The sequence below is a fragment of the Leopardus geoffroyi genome, chromosome B2 (assembly GCF_018350155.1).
Source record: "Leopardus geoffroyi isolate Oge1 chromosome B2, O.geoffroyi_Oge1_pat1.0, whole genome shotgun sequence".
Classification (NCBI taxonomy): domain Eukaryota; kingdom Metazoa; phylum Chordata; class Mammalia; order Carnivora; family Felidae; genus Leopardus; species Leopardus geoffroyi.
In genome coordinates, this window is record NC_059332.1 from 8270103 (window position 1) to 8296692 (window position 26590).

The 26590-nt window shown below is 43.3% G+C and overlaps 1 protein-coding gene across 8 annotated transcripts in view; it reads right to left on the reverse strand.

Moving 5' to 3' along the window:
• The window catches only part of CDKAL1 (CDK5 regulatory subunit associated protein 1 like 1), a 715645-nt gene that overhangs the window by 77132 nt on the left and 611923 nt on the right, over window positions 1-26590 (reverse strand). For all 8 annotated transcript variants that reach the window (XM_045497247.1, XM_045497246.1, XM_045497240.1 and 5 more), the window contains 2 exons: window positions 9702-9785; window positions 6634-6798 (listed from right to left, as the gene is read on the reverse strand). In XM_045497247.1, coding sequence (XP_045353203.1) covers window positions 6634-6798; window positions 9702-9785 — 249 coding nt within the window. The remainder of the gene's footprint in view (window positions 1-6633; window positions 6799-9701; window positions 9786-26590) is intronic.

Below are 26590 nucleotides of genomic sequence, written 5' to 3' on the forward strand. Positions count from 1 at the left end.
TTCTGAACTGTACACTTGAAGATGGTTAAGATGGCAAGACTGATCACGTGTGTATCTTACAACAATTTAAAAACAAGAACGCAGGCTTGAATGTTGGTAAGAACTGCACATAAATCCTGGCTTGCCTCTCCCACCTTCTGAATTTGTGACTTCAGTTATTTATGGAGTTACTGATGCTCAGATTCCTTATCTGTGGAATAGGAATCATCACAGTACCTTCCTCACAGGGTTATGAGTGAGTGCAGGTAAGATATTTGGCCTAGGACTTGGTCCATAATAAGCACTCCACGAATGCTGGTTTTGAGTCATAGCAGTAGGCACGGAATATTTAGCCAATGGCAGAATGAGTATTAGGAGAGGAAAAATCCCTTGTTGCCTCTTAAGATGTCACATGAGGTGGCATTTGTTGCCTTGTGGGATCTAGTGGGGCCCAGGGCTGGCCTCACAACGTTGAAAGCTCAGAAACTGTCCTGCACCTACGGAAAAGACCACATGGACAGGACAAAGGAGACCAGTATATAAAACTAGAATGCCAAATTATTAACAGCACACTTAAGAGGACGGAATAATCCTATTTTCTTCCCGTAGGCAGATTTGTATAGGAAGGCACATTATCATCAAAAATTGCCTGGTGAAATGTGGACTCCACAAAGGGAAGTAAATGAATCAAATTTATAATGGCACCAGGCTAAGGGAATTAGATGTGTTCATTTCCAAATAGGGATGGTCTTCAGGGTTTTTGAACTCCATCGACCAAAGCATCCTCTCTTCTGGATGCACTCTCACGGCCAGTGTTGGGCTTCTGGACTTTGTAGTGCTCGCATGGCTGACCATTCCTAACCTCTGACTGGCCTACTGTTTCTCTGGCTACCTTGATGCTTTGGGGTAATTCCGCCTATCTTTTCTTCGACCAAAAAGATGTTGGGTTTCATTTAGATATTATTTAACTTAGGTACTAGAGCAATATAAACTCTCATGTATTCTGTTTAGAAGCCTAACAAAAATCATTAAAAACATTCATTGAATTTTTATACACTGCTAAGGCAGTAACTGTCAAGATACACTGTCAAGTGAAAAACAGAGAAAGTGTCTACAATTTAAGAAGGAGGTGACAAAAAATATGTGCATGTATTTGTTTATATCGTTAAAACAAAAAACCATGGGAAGAACAAACTGAAAACTGAAACAAACAAAATTCCTTAAATAGGTAAGAGAAGAAACAGGATGGAGAAGACAGAAGGTGAACTTCTCAGAACATACTTCTGTAGATTTGATTTTGTAAAGTAACTTACATAATTTTAAAACAAAATTAAGATTTTAAAATTCCAAAAAAAATGAAAGCAAAGTGGAACAAATGCTCCCCAAAGGAGTATCCATTTGTTGGGAAAGCTGTACAGAGAGGAACGATTTCGGCTGACTTTAAAACCTCTATTGGCCAGGGTGCCTGGGTGGCTCAGTCAGTTACACATCTGACTTCGGCTCAGGTCATGATCTCACAGCTCGTGAATTTGAGCCCTACGTTGGGCTCTGTGCTGACAGCTCAGAGCCTGGAGCCTGCTTTGGATTCTGTCTCCCTTTCTCTCTGCCCCTCCCCACTTATGCTCTGTCTCTGTCTCTCTCTCTCTCTCTCTCTCTCTCTCTCTCTCTCTCTCTCTCAAAAATGAATAAACAAAAACAAGTTTTAAAACGACTATTGGCATGTACATCCCCCAAGGGATATACCCATGAACAAAAACAGCTGCAAAACTAGGACCACCACCACCGCCACCACAACTAAACTCCGTATTCGGTAATCATGGTGTTGGTGATAGCACTGGTACAATTATTATTAGACAGTTATATGAGTATCACAGGATAAAGCAATGAGTACTTACGTTGGGTTATTGGGACCTGGTATTTTCAGTGTCGAAGAAAGAAGTTACAGATGTTTAAGGTGGGTGACGGGTATGTGAGATTATTATACTGTTCTCTCTACTTTTGTGTATGCTTGAAATTCTCTCTCATAAAAATTTTCCTTAAGAGAGTTAAAACAAAACAACTCATTGATCCTAATCTTCAGTGATGGCTCTCAAATAATTTTTTGTATTATCACATGGTCATGAATGTGGTACAAGTGACAGTGGGCCATGTTTACCCTCGGGTTTTCTTCAGGTGAAATGACTGAACAGCAAAGCAACTTTCTACGGAAACTTCAACGGTATAAAAAGATCATCACATTGAACAGGACATGCTACTACAAATTTAGCTTCCATGAGGGAGTGTGGCAAAAATAACCATGCTCTTCACATCTTAAAACGGTGCTTCTGCTCAAGGTTCCTATGCCTCCGGCCCCTTTCACTAAACACCTCCTCTCTACACGCATGCGACATGCGTATACTCCCGCCATCATGTTTACAACCCACTCCTGAGGAATTATCAATACGTAGATGAGATAGTCTTCTCCATCCATGGAGATGCTGTTCCACTCTACTGTCTGAAGTTGGAAGTGTGATAATTTGGTACGATTACATTAAAATATTAAAACTGCTGTTATAAATAGCAAACACTCCTTCCCACTTGAGAGTTATTTTCTTAGGAGAGTGGTTTTCAAACTTCAGCATGCATCAGTATCACGCAGAGCTTATTAAGAAAACAGGTTACTGGGTCTTGCTCTCAGAGGTTCCAATCCAGGTCTGGGTTGAAGCTTGAGAGTTTGCCTTCTTAACAAGTTCCCAGATTTGCGGATGCTGCAAATTTGGGGACCACACTTGAGAATTATTATCCGAGAACATCTCTGAAAGCATATGTGTCCCCTGCTTCCTCCTAAGAACAAAGCCCCCTAATACTTTCCATAAAAAAGTTCATGATCTCCCATTTCTTTGATTTGTATTTATCCCTTTGAACTCCATGACGCCTTCCACTGTTTTAATTATTATATAACCTTTTTATCTGAAATTATCCTTCAAATGATACTTACTCAGAAATGTTCTCTATTAGGCTACAGGTGGCAGTTTGCCCCCATGTTCCCCAAATAACAATCAGACTAATTTTGGCTCCTTCCTATCCCCTTTTTCTAATCTTCTCTTCCTCCAACCAAACTGAAAAGAAGACAGGAATAATCATAAAAAGATGTTACCATACGCTGTTTCCACTAGCATAAAATTTCTTAGAGGACAGCAACCTTTTGCCTTTATTATCGCTTTCCTTTTCCACCATGCTGTGAGCATTTACCTATTATTATCTGAAAGTAACAAGGCCTGATTTCTATTAATATTTATAGAATTCAAAGCCCTGCCACAGGGTAGGCATTCATTCAATCCATTTTTGTCAAGTAGAATATTTCAATCACAGAATCTCAGAGACAACCAAGGTTCGGCGAACATTAAGTGATACTACAGAAGGTTACAAAAGCCTGTTACCGCAAACACCAGAAGGCTATAATCTGGATCTCACGATGCCCACCCAGTCTGTGTTTCTTCCCCCAGTCTGTGTACCTGTCACCAGTTTTATCAAAAGACGTCAACAGGGCCTAAAATGAGACAAAACAACTCTAAAGTAGCATAGGGCTAAGTACTTACAGGATTATCAAATTCTCAATTAGGGTAATGCATTTACTATGGACAATAATTTTTTAACACAGTGTTTTGCTTTAAATGCTTTGACCTTTCCGGATTTCTTTACAAAGTGTATGGCAGGGGGCATCCTTCCAGAAAAACTCAGGAAAGCCTACACAATGCAGAAACCCATTCGGATGGGATTGGGCCTCTGGATCTGAACAGATGATCCTAATATATAGAGACGCACCCCCCACGCTGACCTCCGTAAATGTGTCCTGCATGAGAACGCCTGGAACAATGAACAAAACCACGACTATTAGTACCAGGTCATCTTCAGAGTTTTGCTCTTTCTAGACGCAACTAGATTTCAGGGAAATGGGAAACAACCATTTGGTAGCTGTGTGCTATGTTCCAGGAACAGGATCAGGTGGTTTACAGGCACTCCAGAATGTATTCCTTCCAACGGCCCTATGAGATAGACATTATGATTCCCACGCATTATGATTCCAAATTAAGCTTGGGAGTTGCATGGCTCGGGTAAACTGGCAAGTCCAGATGCAAAGTCAGGTCCGTCTGACCCCAAGGCCGTGCTTCATCCACGCAGGTGAGCTGATGTTTTCATTCGAGAGTTCCAGCACCTTTGCGAGTGCTCGCAGAGCTCCAAGTGCCCGAAGCATGGTTTTCACCTCTACCAACTACTTCTAAATTCTACAAAAATGTAGGTTGTTCTCTTCCTGCCTAATGTATTTTGGTTTCTACCATCAGCAACAACATTTCTAACATCAGGACAAATTCATTAAAGAAGGCTTTCTGGACCCCGAGCCTGGCGTATCTTTAAAAGCTGACAAATAATGAAGTGTAAAGCTATGCTCATTAATGTCCAGGAAGTCGCACACGGTAACGAGAGACTTGCCTGATTTCCTCTCGACGCGAGCATCCGAACTGATAATCCCAAACCCTTTGGTTTCATGCATACTCTAAGACTCCTCCTTGAAAGTCAGGAGGGCCAGCACATCCTAGCAAGGATCTCGGACAGCACAGGGTGGAGGGAGGCTGGCGGTGGGAGCAGATGTCAACACATTTTCTAGGCTGGAGGCAGGGAGGAAGGCAGAGGGGAAAAGGCTGCTCCCCCACCCCCCGGAATTTAAATGGGGCTGCCCTTTTAGCAAGAAACAGTATAGTTAAGGAACTAACAGAAGGGCACTGCTTTTCTTGGTTTACGATCATGTTTCCGAACACTGTCCTTTTCCACGGACACACGTTGATGGGATTACATCCGGCAGGGTCTTTGAGATAATAGTTTGCCCCCTACTGCCATGTGCTGTGAAGTCCTTTGCATTGTGGCCATTTATTTTCTTTTAATTTTTATTTTATCATTCAGAGAGAGAGAACGTGAATGGGGGAGGGGGGCAGAGAGAGACAGAGACAGAGAGAGAATCCCAAGCAGACTCTGTGCTCGGCGCACAGCCTGACGTGGGGCTCCATCCTGTGACTCTGGGATCGTGACCTGAGCCAAAATCAGGAGTGGGATGCTCAACCGACTGAGCCACCCAGGCGCCCCTCACTGTGGCAATTTTAAAGTCAACCTTGTAATACACGCTCTGTAGAAAAGCAAACAACAACCACCACAGACCAACTTCCTTTAAAAATTTCTGAAGTATTGGGGCACCTGGGTGGCTCAGTCAGTTAAGCATCCGACTTCAGCTCAGGTCGTGTGCATGGTTGGTGAGTTCGAGCCCCGCGTGGGGCTCTGTGCTGACAGCTCAGAGCCTAGAGCCCAGAGGCTGGAGCCTGCTTCGGATTCTGTGTCTTCCTCTCTCTCTCTGCCCCTCCCCCACTCACTCTCTGTCTCTCTCTCAACAATAAACAAACATCAAAAAATTTTTTTTTTTTTTTAATTTCTAAAGTATTGGCTAACACATCAAAAGCTGACTCTCTAGCAGTAAAATTTAAATTCTGGATTATACTGTTCCTTCCGGGTCATCCATCCCAAACCCCAAGGATTTTTTTTTTTCTTTTTTTTAACAACAGCAAACATTCATGGTTATGCTTATCCAGTATTAGAGTTCACTCCCTGTTGAGGACGACACACAGTTGGCGGGGCTGTGACAGAGGCTGGTGTGCGTCATTCCATTATCGGTCAGATGGCTGTGCATAGACACTTGTCAGGCTCGTGAGAGGTGTCACTCATGTTTGGACACCAGAGTCCATCACCACGTTAAGTGAGAACGGAGATAAGAGGGCCCTCTTTGTCACTACTCTCAAAGTCCAATTAACATGCCGTTGTGACTTATTTTCAGGGGAAAGATAATACGCGTATTTAAACAATTGTGGAATTGTACGGTCAGATAAATATCACTTCTCCCTTTTTCCGCATGTGAAGTCATGGCTGCGTATTTTTTTCTGGAGTGCTTAACAATTGTGTTGGAGAAAGGACATCAAATGATGCTTGGAAATGTGACACACATTTTCATTTCACACTCCATCAGCTTTTACAACTGTAGCTCAATGAAATGTAAGAGAGAGGTTGGCAAACAGCCATATTTACACCAAGGTATAAAACAGGGGTCAGGTTACTTTTTTATAGAAAGAAAAAAAATTGTTTAATTTTCACTCCACGTGACCAAAGCAGATATTCAACGGACGCCCTACAGAAAGGTCCCTAACCGCACACATCGGATGGACACAGTTTGGTGCCTGTTTAACTGCGGCTTTTGACTATGCGATAAACAGCTTTGTAAAGCATGAAAATGTCCCTTTCCTAACCCCCTTCCACGCAGGATCTGCTGACACCGAAATATACCAGTCAGATGGTCCTCAGTGTTCCATCTTCCCCCTGAAAATACTGCCTCCTGCCCTCCGCTTCTGGCCCGGAAGCAGAAACAGCTATTCGTCTCCAGGCAGAGGGGCAAAGCTAGAGGCATCGGCAAAAATGCATCTTCCTAATTCAGATTTCAATCTGTCAGAAAGGATTAAAGCCTCATGCATGCATAAAAAGGGAACTCCAAACGATAACGGAAACGTGGGCTGGAGTCACGGTGCTACTACAGCTGCTGTTTTGCCAGCAGGGTAGAGAGGAAAGCGTCTTTTTACTCACCTCTGGCAAACCCGAGACTTCTCCCTTCGCTAATGGTTTGCTGATGGATGGCGTGTATACTCTGGCGTCTGATACCGGCTGCCCTTTCATAAAATGTTTTCCTGATTCATAAATGTCCACTTCGATCATCTTCCCCATGAATGTGGGGTCCTTTGGCACTAAAACCTTGAAAGAAAGTTCAGAAGGCTTAATCTTTTTTTTTAAGTGAACATCAAATCTTAGAACCGCGTCAGATCTATAGAATCACTGCCCAGAAGGCAGAGGGTGTCTGTACAGCTCGCCCCCAGTTTTCCTGGCGTGAGTGTCCTATCACTAGTAAGACATATAATTAGCAAGTCAATACTGATGTGCCACTGTTAACTGAAGCCCACACTGTATTATTCAGATTTTGTCCCCTAAGATCCTTTATTTCCCGCTCTGAGATCCTGTCCCAAGTAGGCTCCATCTTGCAGCTGCTCAAGGACCTGGAGATCTCGGGCGAGGAAGGCATTTCTGGAAGGAGCTTCCTGCCGGGCGGCAGACAATGCTCTCTCATTGCGGGACGCCTGCTGTCCTGAGGCATGTGGTAGGCAGGCCCGGGAAATCCCCCAGCAATCAGCCAGTCACTTTTGGACAGGCCTTTGATATTCTGCTCTTGGCTGTCCCGGGCAATGAAGAAAACGGAGACAACACTGATGAAAGCCTTATACTTTTAATACCTGCCAAGGCAGCTGTCAGAAGAATGGCTTGAGTAGACGCTTCAAATCAAAGGCCTGCACGTGTACGTGGATGGGAGCGTGTGCGAGCGCGTGGGCGTGCGCTTTGGTTGGGGGCGGGGGAGGCAGGGCAAGAACGTGTACAAGCGGCCTTCTCAATATCCCAAACGCTGGTGTTTGCGGCCGGATGACTCCTGGAACTAAGGGTTCCTGTTCCCTGCCCTCCCTCTGTTATCAAATGCACCCAGGTTCCACCTCCATCCAGGATCCCCTGCTCGAGTGGACGGGAAACCGTCAGCCGGCCGGCCGAAGGTGTCTGATGGAGAGGACTTGTCTACCTCGAGCAGATGCCCCGCTCCTTTGGGGACCTGTCGCTGGTTTGCACGCAGTGTGTTTCCCTCACGCTTCTATTTCAGAGCCGCAGCTGCGTGCCAGTCTTTTTAAGGTGGGATCCAAAACAAATAGACTAAATTCTAATCCAGCAATCCTTTGATATCTAGATACGATCTCCCCTGCTGGAACGCATCTCACTCGGAAAAAGAATGCCTGTGAAATCTTTGATACGCTTCCTTGTGGACACCAGCAAGTCACAGAGGCGCTGGCGGTCCCCAACCAATTTCTCTGGGATCTCGGTCTTTCCGGGTTTGATTCTTTCATGACCACTGAGCCTGCGGCTTCATCCGACGGTAGGAGAAAGGTCACCTGGGCGGTGAATGACTCACGGCAAGCCCAGGAACTACAAGGCTTCAGTTACCAGAATATGAAAGCCCTTTTACATCGGTTTTCATAAAACAAGGAAATCTCTGGAGTAAACCGTCTCTGAGAGATGTGGTGCTATTCCGGGGGAAAAATAACTCTCCTTGATCTGCTGCCTTGATCTGAATGAAGGGCTCAGTGTTTTTTTTTTTTTTTTTTTCCCCTCCAGTTTTAATAATTGGAAAAAGCCCGACTGCTTTAAATTGGAGGAAACAGCTAATGAGGCATGCCATTGCCTTTAAAATGAAGGGGAAAAAAGTTCCCCGCTGAGGCAAAAACCCAGATGGCAGAGAAAAGAGAGGGAAGAGGCGACCAAAAATACAATCGAGTTCCTCCCCGGGGCTGAGCAGGTTGGCCTGAATAGGAAAACGGCTCTCTGGAGGCAACTAATGAGATGGAAAACGGGGAAGGAGTGCGGGGGACACCTCCTTGCTGTAGTTTCTGCCGGGCCTGGGACAGAACAGGACAGGCTTCCCGTGGGCCTTGACAGGAGCCTCCCAAGTTTCCGGGGGCTGCAGGGCCCCGGGTGGGGTTATTCCATGTGGAGCGTGGTGCGGTGGGGGAGGGGAGTAGGGGGAGGTCGGGGAGGGGGGCGCTCCAGCTTCTGCCACTCTGCTTTCCACCACAGGTAGCCGGCCTCCCCGGCCTCCCTCTCCCTGACTTGCCCACAGAGGCCTTGAGGGGCTTCCTGAGCTCTGATTTCAGCCATGAGCCACAGAAAAGAAAATTCACTCTTCATCTGATGAGAAAGGAACAAAAAAAGTAGGAAAACCCATTTGATATTAAGACAAGTGAACACAATCCAGGAGGGACCCTCGAAAGCCCTAGGCCCGTGAGACAGTGTCCCATGTAGGAGGGGAGACACCATGTCTTTTTGGGCCCTTCCCAGGACCACTGGGGGAAGCAGAGTCCCAAGTGCTGAAACAGGAACCTGGCTGGCTCCGGGGGCGGCAAGGCAGGCCAGCTCATTGGGGGGGGGGGGCAGCCCGTGAGTGGGGGGCCCTTCGAGCTGGCCCTCGAAGACGACTCTCAAAGTGAAGCTGTTTTGATCCCCATACTGGTCTCCAGAGTCAGTCACACTGTTTGAGTTGAAACCACGGAACGGACTCTTTTCCCTTTGCCCAGCATTCTTATCGAGGTGGAAATTAAAAAAAAAACAAAAAACTAAAACTAAACACAACTCAAAAAATAACCAGGCGACCGACCCCCTGAGTGAGCGCTGGGACAGTGAGAGGAAATCCCGGCCCTTCCAGGCTGATGTCGCCCGTGCAGACATCCTTCCTGTTCTCTGGGCAGGACTTTCCCCTGTGCCCTGCCAGGCTTCGGAATTCTGGCAGGGGGAGCTGCCTCCTGAGCTCCCACAGCCTACAGCTGGTCCCGTCTAAGAGTAATGAGGACTAAAACACAGCTACTCCTTTGTGGAGGTTGTTTTGGAGACTGAGCCACCGGAGATAGCCCCCGTTAGTCTAGCTAGCTGGAGGCTGTAGAACAGCCTTGCGGTGACAAGATTCTACCACCTTCCATCCCTTTGAAGTTCCTTTTGCTTGAAGTGGTTTACTTCACAACCTTCTCACTTTGGAGAAAGCGTTGAGAACTTAACGCAGAAGTGTCTCTCACCTGCTCATAGAATCGATTGTGTGCGACATAGAACTTGGAATCAAAAGATTCTTCTGTCACTAACACTTGTTGTCTTTCACCAATCTGTGGAGGCAAGGGGAGAAAAAAAGGAATGGTAAAGACAGAAACCTGAGAATCCCACAGAAAACTGCCCGCCCAAAGAGTTCTGGATCAGTAGGCAGTGTCCTCTCGGACTGAAAGCAGACTCCGGATTGCTACTCACTGAACAGCTAATACAGGAAGCACTGATTCACCTTTCCTGAAAGACATTATTATCTATGCGCTAATACAAAATGAGCATAGCATGAAATCTTATGTTCTTACCTAAGAAACAAAACTCAGCTTCCTCTTTCCACCTAAGAGGAAGTTAATTAAGGCGTCTAAGACACACAAAAGTCTTATAAGTATCACTTTGTTTCTTGAAGCAAAGTTGCAAAACAAGCCAGGACAAGCTGCTTCTAATCCAAATTCATGAAAATATTTTCGCAACGGTAAAGAGTAGTAATAAACATTAATTTGAGTTATGACGGATGTCACACTGAAGAAAATGCCTCAAAAACTAGTCATTAAGTCCTTGCATCTAAACATGTCACGCATTGCATATGATTCTGAAATTACCGATTAAATTCGTATAGCTATTTACTGATTATATACATTTTTCTCTCTCCTAAGAAACTGTTTCTTCTTTGTTGAAGCCATGACCTTATGCTCACTGGTTTGTTTGTTTTTTAAGAAAGACAGAAAAAATATGGGACTGTTAATTCTCTACAGGATCAATCTACATTTATGATCTAAGTGTGTATCTTTAATAACCAAGAAGTTAAATCAACCAAAACATCAGTTAAAGAAATGTGACTAGTCTACAAACTTCTACTATTTCCAAGTTTATTCCACTGCTAAATGCAACATTTAGAGTATCAATTCTTTTTTTTTTTTCATAAGGTTGTCAAAACGTCTGATGTAGCAAACTAGCTGGATTGAATGACTGCCCCAAATTATTTTTGCCTTTGCTACTTGATAAAGACAACCCTCCATTATTAAAGCACATGGACAAGAAGATTTTTAAAAAGCAGTCCCTATTCTCAGATATAGGGACTTGTCACCATGTTCAGGCAGTTAGCATTTAGGAAACATAAACACAGCTGCACTCAACAGACCACCTAATAATTAGAAACAAAACAAAACACCAAACACCCCTTGCCGTCGTACAATGCCAATGCCTAAACACACTGCAATTTACTATCTTTTTTACCACCTCATTCAAAATGCAGCCCCCTGAGCCAAAGGTCGTAAGGTCTTGAGGATGATCCTTATCAAAGACTTATTTCACTCCCTGAAAACGAATGGGAAGTTGCTGCAACATTAATCTCTTTTAAAAATCAACTCACAACCAAAGAAAGTCTCCCCAACTGCAGCGTTGAATGGGAACGGCTCTGTTTATTTAAAAAGACTGATGGATACTGGGTTTCACTGAAGTATATTCTTCTGGGAGAAAACTTAGAATGTTTATACACAGTTCACAGTGTGAGTTGCTTATAACTTAAGATAAGTATCTGTCAATGGTTCTTAAGGAAATCTGCAATTACACTTGATCTCACGTTAAGTTTTTGGGAAATTAACAACAATATGAGACTGCAGAGTCACTGAAAACATAGGCTGCTTCTTTCCTCTTGTTTGTATGAATGTGGACGGCTGTAGTCATCATCTCTGGGCTGTTCTATTTTACCTGGAGGTACTAACAATGATAGCAATACATACACAGAGCTTGAAAGGCTTGCTATGTTTGTACAGTAGAGGGAAAGGCTTTCGATCATCCATCAGAGAACTCTTTGTAGGTGAGTATTTAACTATCATGCGCCAAAGGGATGCAGGAAAACAGCTACGTGCAGTGATTTACGGCGGCAAACATCTCTGCCTTGTGTCCCCCCGGCCACAGATTCTGTCTCACTGGTGAGGCTCCTAAAGTTCCTCAGAAGATACTTAGCAAAAAATGAGCCTAAGAAACTAGGACTTTTATCAAAAGCTGCTGCAATCTATCCCAACCCCCTGAAAAAACCAACAAAAACGATAATAAATGCTCTCGTACATAAAGAAGATATACAGAATACAGATACACAGAATGAAGGTGCAATGAAGTGAGTATCAAATATAACCTTTAAGAGAAGTGACTACTTGAAGGAACCTTAAAAACACCAATGACGCCAAGGAAGGAGGGAAGTTCAGGCGGGACCCCCTCGAAGAGGCAATTTTGCCTTGGTGACAATAAGGGAACTTATGGACCAAGGGTTTGCTTATAAGGCTCAAATCTTTTTCTAAGTGAGCTACCTCGCCCTCTACTTTCCAACTGTTTTCTCCCCAACCTCATAGGATAACCCAACATGGTTAAGGACCCATATATAACAAACAAGATTTAGGGTAATTGTCCTGATTTGCATTAAGAATGTCTCTGCCAACCAGCAAGGTTGTCCCGGTCTGGGGCAGAAGTTGGGGGGTGGGGGGCGGGGAGGGCAGGGAAGCAGGGAATCTGGAGAAAAAGGGCAAAGCTACAAATATCCTTAGGCCATGAGGACAGCCACGGCCCAGCTATGTAATGTGCTAAAGGCAGAGAGAATCCACTGGAAGGGATTCGTGTGTTTTACCGACGGAGAATGATGGAGAATACACCGTGTCTCATCCGAAATTCTGCGACATCTACGTTCACCTGACATTCTGATATTCTCCTCTGGCTACCTCACCATCACTGACAGGAATGCAAGGTTACAGCACTGGCTTAAGACAAGTCTTCTGCAGAAGAACTTAACACAAAGATGGCTTGTGCTATTCAAGAAACGATCAAACTCCCCAGAATATGTAAGAGGTTAAAGTAAATGTTTGCACAAAGATCGTGACCAGTAGCGCAAATTAAGATGCCAGTGGAATTGTGAGCCCGAAGCATGGTTCCGAGGCAGCTTCCAGATGGGGGGAACATTCAAGGACAGGAGGGAAGGGGGCACTTGGAAGTGTGGGGAGAAGCAGGGGTGCAGAGTTCTAGCAGAACTTAGGAGAGAGCATCTCAGGGAGGGTTATTCAAAAACACTAGCTGCCACATGTTTGACAGGATCACATGTAGATGCTGGGGCAGGGGGTGGGGGGAGACACGGGGTCTGAGCAGAGTATTTTTTTAAGATAAAAGAGATGTGACTACGTTTTGGGTTTTCACATTCCTTGTCACAAAAGGGAGGGGTGGGTGAAACTGGCTGCAGGTGGGTAGAGGAGAGTCAGGCTGATGAGGAAGTGGGTCATAACATGTAAAGGACCTTTCAGTTCCAAAGTTCTAGGTCACTCTTCATGGTAGATCGGCAGGCTAGGGCCTGGTGAGCCCGAGAGCTTTCCGATGGAGGAAACACGAACTCTACACCCAGGCTTGCTTTCCTTAAAGTAAATATACGCTTATGGCCCTCTGCAAATTTACAGCTACTTTCTTGCTGCACTTAAAGTAATGTGATCTCTAATGCACACCAAAGAAATAGTTACAAAGTCTCTCAAAAAGCTGTCTCGTGGGGCGCCTGGGTGGCGCAGTCGGTTAAGCATCCGACTTCAGCCAGGTCACGATCTCGCGGTCCGTGAGTTCGAGCCCCGCGTCGGGCTCTGGGCTGATGGCTCAGAGCCTGGAGCCTGTTTCTGATTCTATGTCTCCCTCTCTCTCTGCCCCTCCCCCGTTCATGCTCTGTCTCTCTCTGTCCCAAAAATAAACGTTGAAAAAAAAAAAAAATTAAAAAAAAGAAAAAAAAAAAGCTGTCTCGTGACATGAGTCTAAAGAAGCCAGTCAAAATCTTCCCAGCAAAGCCCTTGTTTTATAATCCTAACAAAGACAACGCTTTTGCCTCGGATCTTCTTTATAGGTATATATACAGTTGATTAACTAAAATGTGCACTTAATTTCGTCAACATTTTTTTTAAATTATTTTTTAAAGCTTATTTCTTTTGAGAGAGACACAGAGAGAGAGTGAGCACATGGGCAGGGGAGGGACAGAGAGAGGAACGAGACGGAGACTCCCAAGCAGGCTCACATTCTCAGTGCAGAGGCTGACATGGGTGGGGCCCGATCTTACGAACCGTGAGATCATGACCTAAGCCGAGATCAAGAGTTGGACACTCGACTGAATGAGCCACCCAGGTGCCCCTAATTTCTTCAACATTTGAGAATCTAGGAACTTGGGCTGGGAAGTTAAGGATTTCTATGGGAAACTCAGATTCCTTTTACCAAGTCTGACCTTGACGACATTCGTACAAGGGGCTGTCACCAGTCCTGGCACCTGGCACCTGGGCAAGTGGGCCCATTTTGTCTTGTATTCATCAAATGTCCGCATAGAAAGCTGTATTCCTAGGGTGTGCAGAACTTGGTCCATTGTAACCTAACTTTAGAACGATGTTTTATGAAAAGTGAATTGTAAGAACAGTCTCGTAAAACCATTCTTCTTCCATTTCACAGACCGTGTCACCAAAGCGAGGGATGGGTATAGAACAAGGACTCACAAGACCCTGCATTCCTGGCGATCTCCCAGAGCCGATGTGAAGGAACGCGCGAGAGGCACAATTCTCCAGGCCTTGTTGAAAGGCCGGTAGAAAGGTTCTCCGAGTTATTTGTTTATTTATTTACCCACAGAGGCAGAGGTTCCCTAAATAGACCAGGAAGGTAAGAACCAGACGCAGGTCTGACAATCTCAGATTCCACAGAAAGAGCTGGCAAGATGCGGTGATTTGGTCAGTGGCACGGACAGAGAGCAGAAAAGGAAGTCTTGGAACCGGAAGGCCATGCTACCTGGTGCCTCCTACTTAAGTGCTAGCTGGACAAAGGGGACGACGTCAAAGATCTCATTCCGCTGTGCGTGACTTGCCCCTGGGTAGAGAAACATCTGTGACAAACAAAAAGCAGGGTTTTAAAATTCAATTTTTGGGTAGAATTTTTAGTACGTTACATCATCAGCTAGCTGTGTTATTTGTGTCACATCTATGTTTAAACTTTCCTAAGTGCCTGAAGTTGTGAGAAACATCAGTTCTAACCATATGCCCAGATGACACACGTGAAACACGTGCTTGCAGGGAAGAGCAGTGGTTTCCAACAGAATTTGGTTGCTGAGTGAATGCCCATTCAAGTCTGCTCTATTTCTCCATTCGTCCTTGGAAAGTTCCTACGGGGCTTTAAATCCTCCAGGATTTAGAGAGAGACACTGAACAGAATCACTTGAAGGCAGGCAAGCAACACAACATGAAACAAAGACATTAGACTATGTGGACTTCTCCCTGCAACTCAGGAAGAAGTGTCACTTAGGAAGGACTCCCTGCACTTGAAGAAGTAAAAGGTTTCTTTGAAACTCCTGTATATGACTTTAAGTGTAAACTATATGTAAAGTTTATTTCTTTTTATTAGTCCCCCCCCCCCACCCCTCATTTCTATCTCACTTTATACAGAGAACCTGAGAGAAGGTTTGGAAAAGAAATTCCAATTCTAGTCTCTAACCTAACTGGAGGGTCAGGTTAGAGAGACCTCGATATTTCAGTGTAACTGCTCAGGGTCCAAAAAGCATTCACAAAGAACGAATATATATTTGAGGACCAGTGGAAACGAAGTACTTATTTCCTGAAACAGTTAATAGGAAGGTAAAGAAATTATTTTGTTTCCTCTGAAAAGTTTCCAGAAATTAATTTTTCTGTCCAGTTGCCTTAGGGGGAAAAAGGAGATTAGAACACATCTATCAAAAGCTCTCGTAATTATTTATATACCATTCCTAATAAACCTGAATATTATCTCTGTTTATCCTATGAAATAGTCCAACATTCCATTTCTGCAGGTAAGCTGTTGAGGGTTTTTTGTTATTTTTCTTTGTTTTCTTGTTTTTTGTAGATAACAAAATACAGTTTTCCTACCTGACTGGTTTCTGAATGCATGACTCTGGAAAATGTCAAATGTCTTTCTTTAGCTCCAGTCAAATTAGTCCCCCCCCCCCACCCCCCACCCCAAGCTGCCTGGAACATGTTAAACACAAGGCTGTGACCCTAAACTCTGAAATAATATTTCTAGTGTCTGTGCAAAAGCCTGCCCTCACATACACCTTTAGACTAATTACTGCAGTGTAATGTTGCCAGCGAACCACTGTAATTACACTTGGAGAAAAGTGTGGTCTTGTTCTCTCCTAGCTAATGAAAATGATAACCTTTCCAGTTTGATTCATCATTCACAACAGGCAGAGCATGTGATGCCGGGTCTCCAGGGTATACGGTAATTTTCCTGACTGTTTATGCACACTCCTGTTTTCTGGCCGTGCAGAAGCTGGAATGAAAGAACCAGGCACACTAATGGTAAAAACAGTCGACAGTAATAATAGCAATAACATTAAAATTTAATATCATCCTTACTCAACAGTTCCATTCTCTAATGAAAGGGCCATGACACAGGAATGTGTGTCAAAAATGATGATAGCACAGAAAACAAGTAATGAGACTCCAAGTCCATCATACTCAAAATCCTTGCCATCAGTTTATTGGTCTACTTACAGATTCCTGAGAGACGCTGGACGGTTTATTCTCAAAGGGGCTGACTTATATCGGGCTCTTAGACACTGACAGAAAATACATGCTATTAGAGTTTTTCAAAGCAGTATCTGCTAGGTGCAAAACCATATATTGTTTAGCTCTACTTACTAGTAGGAAAAAATACATTCAATAGGGAAAAAAACTGTTCCCTTGGGGTAGAATATCCATACCTTTAAGTATTTCATCTATGCATATCCATTAATTACCCTGAGTATCTTTGTGATGTTATCGTTCCTTCTTCACGTTTCAGAAGAAAGAGGAAGAAAACGGCAAAAAACAATTTTTGGCTCTTTGCAAAAGCAGTGATGCAATATAAAGAGATCAGACCCAAGGTGGTTCTCTTGAATCAAATCAGACTGACATTTCTGCTAACAACAGCCCTGTGCCCTGTCTTCTTCAGTCCCTGGCTGGGTTTTTTTCCAGCCATGTGCCCACTCTACCATGAGAAAAGACAATCTAAGGGAGTCTCTTCCCAGTGAGAGATAAAATCCCATTCTTAGTAACAGAGCTATTGTCACCTGCTGGCTGAGAGCCAACAGTCATAGTACAGTAACTGTGCTTTATTGATCTGGTTAAAATAATTCTCTACAGCTAATAGTTACATGATAAATGCCAATCAGATCCCTTTCCAGCATTAGAAATGCAGACCTGTGTGCTAACTGAACTTCCAATTCAAAAAACAACCAAGTTTTAACTACCTGCCTGTACATTTGTGGTATTCTAGAACATTCTAAGGTGTTACCTATAATGCTTTTGTGGAATTAAAAAAAAACAAAAACAAAAAAAAAACTGTGTTAAAAAACATAGAACATGAGATCCACTCTCTTAACAAACCCGAACGAGTTTCCCTTTCTCGTTGCAGACCCGGAACAAAGTATGTTAGATCTATTTTTCCTGCACCAGGTAAGCTCGACAATGCCCAGGCGATATAGGAAAGTGCTCAACATTTAAAACTTATCTCAAGTCCCAAGGCCAGATGTTGCCAGTAATATCTATCCATGAGATCTTATTAATGGGATGACTAAATGAGACCACTATGAGATATTCTGTGGAACCCTTTTTTATTTAATAGTCCAGTTCTAAGGCTGGACAATTATCTCCATCCCATTCACTTCCACCTTCCTGATCTTTTCACACTGGTTTCTCCCAGTCATTCCTCAGCACATCCGGATCAATCTTCTTTGATGAGCTTCTCTTACAGGCACAGAAATGGTCACACTTACCAGCTCAGAACTAATTAACAGACCACCTTTCCTGGAGGAAAGCATCTTTAGGATTTTTGTTTCACTGATAACACAATAAATTAGCCAGATGACACAGATAAAGAGAGGCCACTGCGTTTTAGAGATCTAGCGTTTATGTAATTCTACTGATGTGCAGGGATTACCTGCCACTCGCCCTCACCTCTTTCCTCAAGAACCTCATTCCAGAAGTACTGCGTGAAGACTGCTGAGAGCCAGGTAACTTCATTCTCCTAAACACGACTGCAGTGTAAGACTCAGAAGAATTCAAAGAAAGCTCTGGACATTTGGAGGAAAAACGGTGGGCCTGGTCTGCAGGACACCTTGCAGTTTTCTCCGGGGTGAAAGGCTTCTTTTCAAACACTACGTTATAGGCAAGGATGGATAAGTTCTAGTACACCCAGACTCTAAATGTGAATTTTTGGAATCATCAATTTTAGAGCTGGCATGGGTGGAAGAATTAATAGATCATTTAGTTCAAATACATCATTTTATAGATGAGAAAACTAGGGCTCATTAGAGATTAAGTGACATGGCCAGAGTCATACAGCCCGTAATATTCATCCATCACATGAAAAATGGATTTTATAGTGACAATTGTTTTTAGGCAAGTGAGTTACTGAACAACTCTAAACCCGCACCACCCAGCACAGTGGCCACGAGCCCTTAAAATGTGGCAAATCCCAACTGAGAGGTGTTGTAAAATACACACTAGTAAAAAACACACAGCAGATTTCAAAAATTTAACATGAATAAAAGAATGTAAACTATTTCATGAATTTGGTATTGATTACATGCATATATTTTTGACAGATCGAGTCAAATCGAATATATTCTTAAAATTTACCTGTTTTCTTTCTTTTTTTAGTGTAGCTACCAGAAAATTTAGAACACGGTCTGCGGTTCACAGGACATTTTTATTGGACATGGCTGCTCTAGACCATTATTATGTAATTTTTAAGGATTTAACAGAAATCCATTTCACTGGTGAGTTAAAAAAATTTTTTTAACTCACCACAAACATTCTTAATTTTGGTAATCATATAGATGCAACAATTTAATTTTAGGAAAGAATGCACACATATATCTATAAGTTATAAAGGTGGGAATTGTGAACTGGGAAATTCCTCTTTTTGATCTTTATTCTTGCTTCCGTTTTCTGGTCCATCACAGGCTCCCCCATAGCTAAGGCATGACCAACTTGCTTGTTTGTTTGTTTTGTTTTGTTTTTTGGGAGATCCAGGCAACCAAGGGGAGGCCATCTAAATTTCCCATTTCGTGTGGCTGCGAAAGCAGCCCTATAAAAACAAAACAATGGTGTTTCGACCAAAAAGGCAGAGATCGAGCATTCTCAAATTCATTTCTAAAAAAGCCAAATAATGAATGTCCGAAATACATACCGCCTTTGGTAAGATAAACCTTTCCTTACCGACCCTGTTACCGAAGAACTCGGCATAGACGTGAGTAATAAATAACACATGCACTATATCCCACCATCTTTCCCCCACTTGCCAGCCAGGATTGAGGCTGAGGAAGCAGAAAGGATTAAGCAGAAATCAAAGGCAGCCAGGCGCTGATGGTGTCTAATTAGCATAACAAAAGACACTGCCACAATCTTTCAGCAGTGGGCAATACATCTCATTAAAGAAGACTGAATAACAATTATTCTCTCCCGCTCCCCCCATACCTCTTGGCTTAGCTCCGGGAGACCCTGAGAGCTCAGTTCCAGAGCCTCTGCTTTATGGGCCAGGCACTCAGGCTGCAGGGGAAAGAGCCTACTTGTATTACTGTGCACCTGCATCTCTGTGATTTATTCTGATCTCCTCTCCTGCCGTGAAAGTGCAGCTTCTTCAAGCACATACAAGTCCTGCTAGGCAGTTTATAGGTATAGAATACTGAGGAATGGCAATGATAACAAAACAACAACAGCAAAAAAATGAATGCTAGTTCCCCCCTAAAATGTCTTTCTTTAAAGAAAATTGATCTATTTGTCTCTCTCTGTCTATTCTGTTTTTCCCCTTTAATGTTACTTCACTGTCTCAGAGGTGATGAAGGTAAACGGAAATTTTACCACATTTTATTGCAACCAGTCATTAGCTGTGGGCATGCGCACACGCCTGCACGTGCACGTCGTGGAACTTAAATGGGAGCAGTCAGATTCAAAACGACCTTCTGTCCCTATTTCCTCTCGGTGATACACGACGAATCAAGTATATATAAAATTCAACCCTAAAAAACTGTGGTTGCAGGTGGACACGGTAGTTTTTGTCTAGCAGGTGGGGGGGTAGTTTTTATATGAAATTTAAAGCAGGAATAAAGATTCTACTTAAACCAAGAATAAAAAGAAAATCCTCTTCCACAGTGATCACGAAGGAAGATGAAAGCTTCAAGTAATCCCATGTACTCTTTTTATCAATCTACTTTGGGGGAAGGGCTGAGTGGGGAGGAAAGAGAAAAGGGCACAGTCATTTAATCCAAACGATTGCCAATTCTGAGCTTTATTTCTTGGTCAGTAACACCTTTCAAAAAGGAATCTAGTTATGAGGGTTGCTTTGATTTCTTTTTTAATGGCCTCTCCTGCCAAACACAGTATTATATAGTCTGCTTAAACCCCAGTGTGGCCATGTCGGTGAGTGGCTCTAGGAAAAGCCGTTTATCACGTATGCAGACAGGAACCTCTCAATGGTTACCAAAGACTAAACAGCAGAAACCAAAGCCAACTCACCGAGTAGCTGAGAGAATCCTACTGAACCTATTTAGTAGGTCTGGATGTTTCAGACTGCCACCAAGTTACCATATTGCAGGAATTGAGAGACCCTGAATAGTGGAGCCATTAATAACAGTACAGACTGCTGACCTGGGGGAAGGCACTTTAATGCTATACTGCACGTGGCGGTGAGCAGTTAAAATCAACCTTGGGATATCACTTAAATACGAAAAGGCCGTCCTCTGTATGGTGAACCACTCGGCAATCAAAAGTCGGTTTCCATCATCCTTCCTATAGGTAGGGTGGATTTTTAAAAATCCTCTCTCCCACTGAATTTCTCCTGTTTCATAGATCACCTTGTATTTTTTGTTTTTACTTCTTTGCCTATTTCCACCTTAAAATGTTGCCTAAAAGGGCATGCAAATATGATGATGCATTATCGCGAATTCTATGCCGCTTCGTATTTTAAAGGACAATAGGTTTGTATTTTAAATCCCCAGTGACGAGATTTCTCCTAACAGCCACAGTCTTCATCTACCGCCTTATGTCTTACCAAAGGTTTCTGGGTATACTCGTACAATCTTCTTCCCTTTTTTTTAATTAAAAGGGGGGGGGTGAGTGGGGGAGGGGCAGAGGGAATCCCTAGCAGGTTCTGGGCTGCCAGCGCAGAGCCCAATGCGGGGCCCAAACCCATGAACAGTGAGATCATGACCTAAGCAGAAACCAAGAGTTGGACGCTTAAGCGACTGAGCCACCCAGGCGCCCCTGCAGTCTCCCTCCCTTCCAAGACAGACCCCAGCCAGAAGGCTGAGAGCTCAAGAAGAACTAATCAGAGAGTCCAGAGGCCTTCAGTTCTACCTCTGCTCCTAACTAGCTGTTTGACTCTGAGCGAGTCATTTCCCTCTGGGGCCTCAGTCTCCTCTTCTAAACACAAAACAGGGGGATTCGAAATCAGTAACGGGCAAGGCCATTCCTTGTGTTTCTAAATTAGGAGTTCCACGGAGAAGGCTGGACCGCCAGCCAGGTGTCCCGCAGTGACTCGGGCAGCAGGGTTCTGCTGGGACCGGGGTCTGGGACAGGTGGCCCGCCCCAGCCTGACAGCAGGGACTGCTCTCAACACCCTCGGCTCCTTCCTCTCTCTTCCAGAGCTGACGCACAGTCCGGGCTTCGTGTTTGCCAAGGCGCAAGGACCAGTGCAGAATGACTGGGAGTAACAATTTGGGGATCGGGTTGACCCACGTGAAAGAAACAATGAAAACAACGTGGCTGGAGCCTGGAATTTTTTGGTTAGTAACCTAGTTTTGGGGAGTCAGTATGTATGTGGAGAGGTTTGATTACTATTAGTAATACAGCTGACAGTGGCCCTGTTACCGCTAGGAGCAAATTCTGGAATTTCCTGCTTCAGTCTACTACAAGAAGATGGCCCTGTGAGCTGAGACACATCCCTCAGTTCCCATCTAGAGCCCCTACTGGAGATGCTGATTCAAGCAGCTGGGAGACTTCCAATTTTACGCACAGAACCGTCTTGTGACGCTCTCCGATTACTGCTTCAGAGCAAAATAACTTTGAGAAAGCAACACTTCAGATACATGACTATTTAGTCTAGACTGATGCTAAACTGGCTAACGAAGCCAAGTCTGCGGGAGGAGTTAGAATCCCAGCCCCCAGGAGCCCAGGTCAGCAGTCCTGCTGGGCCGACCCCAGCCCTCTGGGACAGTCCTGCCTGGGAAGCAGAGATAACGAACTCTTATGCTCCCTTTTCAAAGCCATGACTCAAAGGATTTCAGAGAAGGAAGACAAAGCATATTTAATGGGGAGAGAGGAGGAAAACTGTCCAATATTGATAAATCTACAACTCATTTGTTCAGGAACTATTGGAAAGATGAATTATGTTGAAAAAGATCCTCAGCAGCTTCTTGTCATTTCTAAAACATGATCCTATGCCTGCCTGAAAGAGTTAAGGCTGTATAAATATTTATCATTCTTCTTTCAAAAGGATAAGAAAAATTCCTTTTGCATACATGAATTTCAGATTGCTGAGCAAACATTAGGATATGGTCAGGGGCCCATCATCTTAATGAGGATATGGTAATGATAATGTGTTGGAGATATATATCTATATATATATATAGATAGATAGATAGATATAGATATAGATTGTATATATAGAGAGAGAGCTTGCTTATATATGATCCAAAAAACCCTAGAGATTTTGATTTTATACTTAGGCATGCACAGACCCGAGAATAGTTAATGCTCTCAGAAGCATATGGACGGGATGACAGGAATACCATCAAGGGCTTACTTTGGGACCAGGGTGAAAGATTCATTAAAAGTGATAAATACGATATGCCTTTCTTAATGTTTTGCAATTGCATATTCAATATAGCAGGCCAGTGACTACGCATTTTAACTGTCTTTATTTTTAAGAGAGCTGCCAGATTTTAATTACAGATTAAACAGTTATTTGCAAATGAGTACCTCTTCATTAACATATCAGAATCATAATAATAAACAATTCTCTGCTACAAAACAGCACCCTGAACGGTGTGAAGTTTAAGAACAGTACATACATATGGCATTACAGCAGGGCAAAACAGCCTACTCACCTTGAGCAAGCTGACACCTTAAAAAATGTTAAGGGAAATAAATGACCTTGATGAAAGCTCACAAGATGCTGTATTTTATGAGACTGGAGATTTTGTTTCCTTTATTTGTGGCTATACCCCTGGTGCCCAGCTCCGTGCCTGGTTCCTAGCAGATTCTCAATAAATATTTGTTGAATGAATGAATGAAAGAGCCAGCATTTTTAAGGAGTATATAGTTACATTTTTGTAGTTATACTGTCATGTGTTAATACTTTTAATAACATTGCTACGCTGAAATCAAATCATCTGTGAGGTTACCCTCAAAGGATTTAATTCAGAAATTTATTTGAAGGGCTGGAGAAGAAACGCAGTTTTCAGTTACCACCTCCGTAACAAACAGCAGCTGTGAGAATCTTATTTCACATAGTTCCTCACTTATTTTTATTAAAAAGACTTAATTTTTTTAGAGTAGTTTTACAGAGCAAAACAGAGGGGAAGGCACAGAGGTTTCCCACACATCTCCCTGCCCCTAAGCACACACAGCCTCCCCAACCCATGTGTCAATTCGTGGACTGTAACAAGCGCACCACTCCTGTGAGGCATGTTGACAAGATTCCCTTATTTTTCATTTCTCAGGTATCCTCTTGTTGTTTCCAACTCGTAAGTGCAGAAACAGAGAAGTTAAGTAACTTGCTCAAGGCTCCTCTGCAGGACAGAGCTCCCAGCTCTCAGGCCCAATGTTTTCTGAGTTGCACAATGTTGTACCCTCTCTTTACTACTTTTTCGGTGTCTGCAACCAAACACCAAAAAAAGAAAACAATCTTAAAAAGAAAAACAGAGGTACTGTAGTAAGCAGGCAACACAGGGGTGCCTGGATGGCTCAGTGGGTTATGCTTCTGACTCTTGATTTTGGCTCAGGTCACGATCTCACAGTTTGTGGGATTGAGCCCCATGTCGGGCTCTGCGCTGACAGTGTGGAGCCTGCTTGGGATTCTCTCTCCCTCTCTGCCCCTCCCCTGCTTACTCGCTTTCTCTCAAAATAAATAAACTTGAAAAAAAAAAAAAAGTGAGCCCACAACACAGTAAAGCAGAAAAAGATGGGAGATGGAAAAGAAATTTTTGCCATCCTTCACTCATCACTAAAGATGGAACACAATGAAAATATTTTCTCAAAACAGTCCCCGAGAGTTGCCTGCTCTGTTTTAGGCTACAAGGTCAAATACAGAGCTTCTAGTGTCAAAGTGCAGGCTAAGAAAACTGCCTTTAAGATTGACGTCAGCCAGATGAAGGGACGCTGGGAGCCCGGCTGGCTCAGTCGGTAGAACGTGAGACTCTTGGTCTCCGGGTTGTGCGTTCCAGGGTTCTGAGCCGCACGCCGGGTGCAGATTGCCTAACGAGAAAATCTTTTTAAAAAAGTAAAAGATGAAGGCGGACTTTCACCAGAGATGAGAGGTGTGAGGAACAAGAGAGGCCGGTGTGGGAGCTCCTTGGAGAGCAGGTCATAAGCAGAAGAAAAAAACCACAAAAGGTTGTTCAGAAGATGTACTTGTTGCCTTTGTTTGTTTGTTTGTTTTTTTAGGGGACATACGAGATGAGGAAAAATTAGTTAACACAAATCAGTAGCCCCATGGATCATTCATGCCTAGGCAAAAAAGCACTTGGGTAGAAGTTTTAAAATTCAAAATGTTAATCCAGTTTTCTTAACAGTTATTGCAGATAGGCTGAGGGATTCTAAAAACCCTTGGAGCTGTAAATTGTGGATTTTACCAAGCCCAGTGGTGTATAACTGGTGATATATTCTTTGGAATCACAAGGAAATTTAAAGGTCTCAGATTTACTGTTTCAAATAATGGTGGTGGGAGGTAGGCAGGTAGGAAGGATTCGTGACACAGTTTAAACTATCAGATGAGGACAATCTAATTCTATCACTTACTTCTACTAACCAACATGAGCACAGGTATCATCCCTACTTCCGTTATGGGAAGGAAATGGTTTCCTTTATTTCTTCACCAAACACCCCCACTCTATAGATCACAAAACTAAGGCCCACTGATGTGTTCTTAGTTGAAGTCAGAGTTTATAATGGTGACGCTGAATAATTTTTTTTTTTTTTGGAATGTTCTAAAATTCTAAGTGATAGCAATCTATTACTTGGAGTACACATAAACAGAATTATACAGCAAATAAAAATGTTGTATGAAGGTGAAAGTTAATAGCTTAAAATATTCAGTCATAAAATTTTATTCCTAATTAAAAAAAAATATCATTTATTTATAATAAATGATTAGTTTCAAATTCTTCAGCTTGCCAGAAAGCTAGCAGGCAAAAAAAAAAAAAAAAAAAAAAAAAAGGATTTAATGCTAATTATTCATTGCCCTCCCCCCAACCAGCATTTCCTAGAAAACACAGGACTGCCCCCTGAGGAAGTACTTGCTTGCTTGCCTCTAACTAGGCAACCTCTCCTTCAGTACCTGACTTTGTGGAGCGTTAGTCCTGAGGTCAAATAAGGCCCAGCCTGATAAATGAAGGAAACATCTCATTATTAAGAAGCAAACCCATGATAATGAATTGTTGATTCAGGGCAATTAGTTTTATAAGCCTATTTCGGGTAATGTTTCTGTTCTGTTCCCATTCTCCCTCATCCCGCTCCCCCCCTACCTCCCCACCAACCAATGCAGGCACTCTGAACCCTCTCCTCTCTTGGAAAATTCCACACTTTCTTTGAGCAGGTATCTTCCCTTTCCTCACCCTGAAAAGAGGTGAGGGAAGACACAGTGTCCTGCTAACAGCAGAGGAATCACTTCCCTTCCAATGAGCCTATCATGTGCCATGTCCCAGTTTAAAAGAGAACAGGGATCCTGGCCAATAAGAGTCTTTGAACTTGCAAAACTAACTGTGGCAGGGGCGCCTGGGGGTGCTCGGCTGAGCGGCTGAGTCTTGATTTAGCGTCAGGTCTCATGATCTCACAGTTCGTGTCTGGTTCTGCACTGACAGTGTGGAGCCTGCTTGAGATTCTCTCTCTCTCTCTCTCTCTCTCTCTCTCTCTCTCTCTCTCTGCCCCTCCCTCACTCTTGCACGCGAGCGCACTCTCACTCTCTCAGAATAAATAAAATTGTTTTAAAAGCTAAAAACATGGCTTCCTCTTCGTGTTCTGAGCTCAGAATTACACAGGGCACACATCACATTAACAGCACGTCTGTGTTTCGTCCACGGACCTGTCAGTGGAAATACACGTACGGAGACCAGATGCACGGGCTTTGGGAAATGATGCTGTTACGAAGATCCTGAAACATACAGCCACTGTGGTGTAGTTTAGAGCGATGGTAAGAAATTTAATTTCACAGCTTTTCCTTTTCCCTCTCATCTATCTCCCCCTTTCCCCAGCATACTGCCCCTGCCTTGGATACCACAGGACTGTCCCTCCAATCCTCACTGCTCATCTTCGCTGCCGCCCAACACGGGTCGCTACTTTCTTAAGGTGTATTTTCTGATGTAGCTGACTGACCCCGAGTATCAAGGGGCGAGAAAACAGGTTGGGTTCAAGTGAGTTCTGACTTTTGTTTGGACAAGTTATTCACTTTTGCCATCTATAAAATGCGGGAAGCTCATATCTAACTATCTTTGAGTTAGAAAGCACATGAAAATATCAGTGAAAATACAACAGAGTGTATTTTAAAATTTCACTTCTACAGGTTTATTCAACATTTCGGGGTAGGTTGCTAGGCTTTGAGAACACTTCTTATCAAAAGTAAACTATTACTCTATGTGTTTGCTTTCATT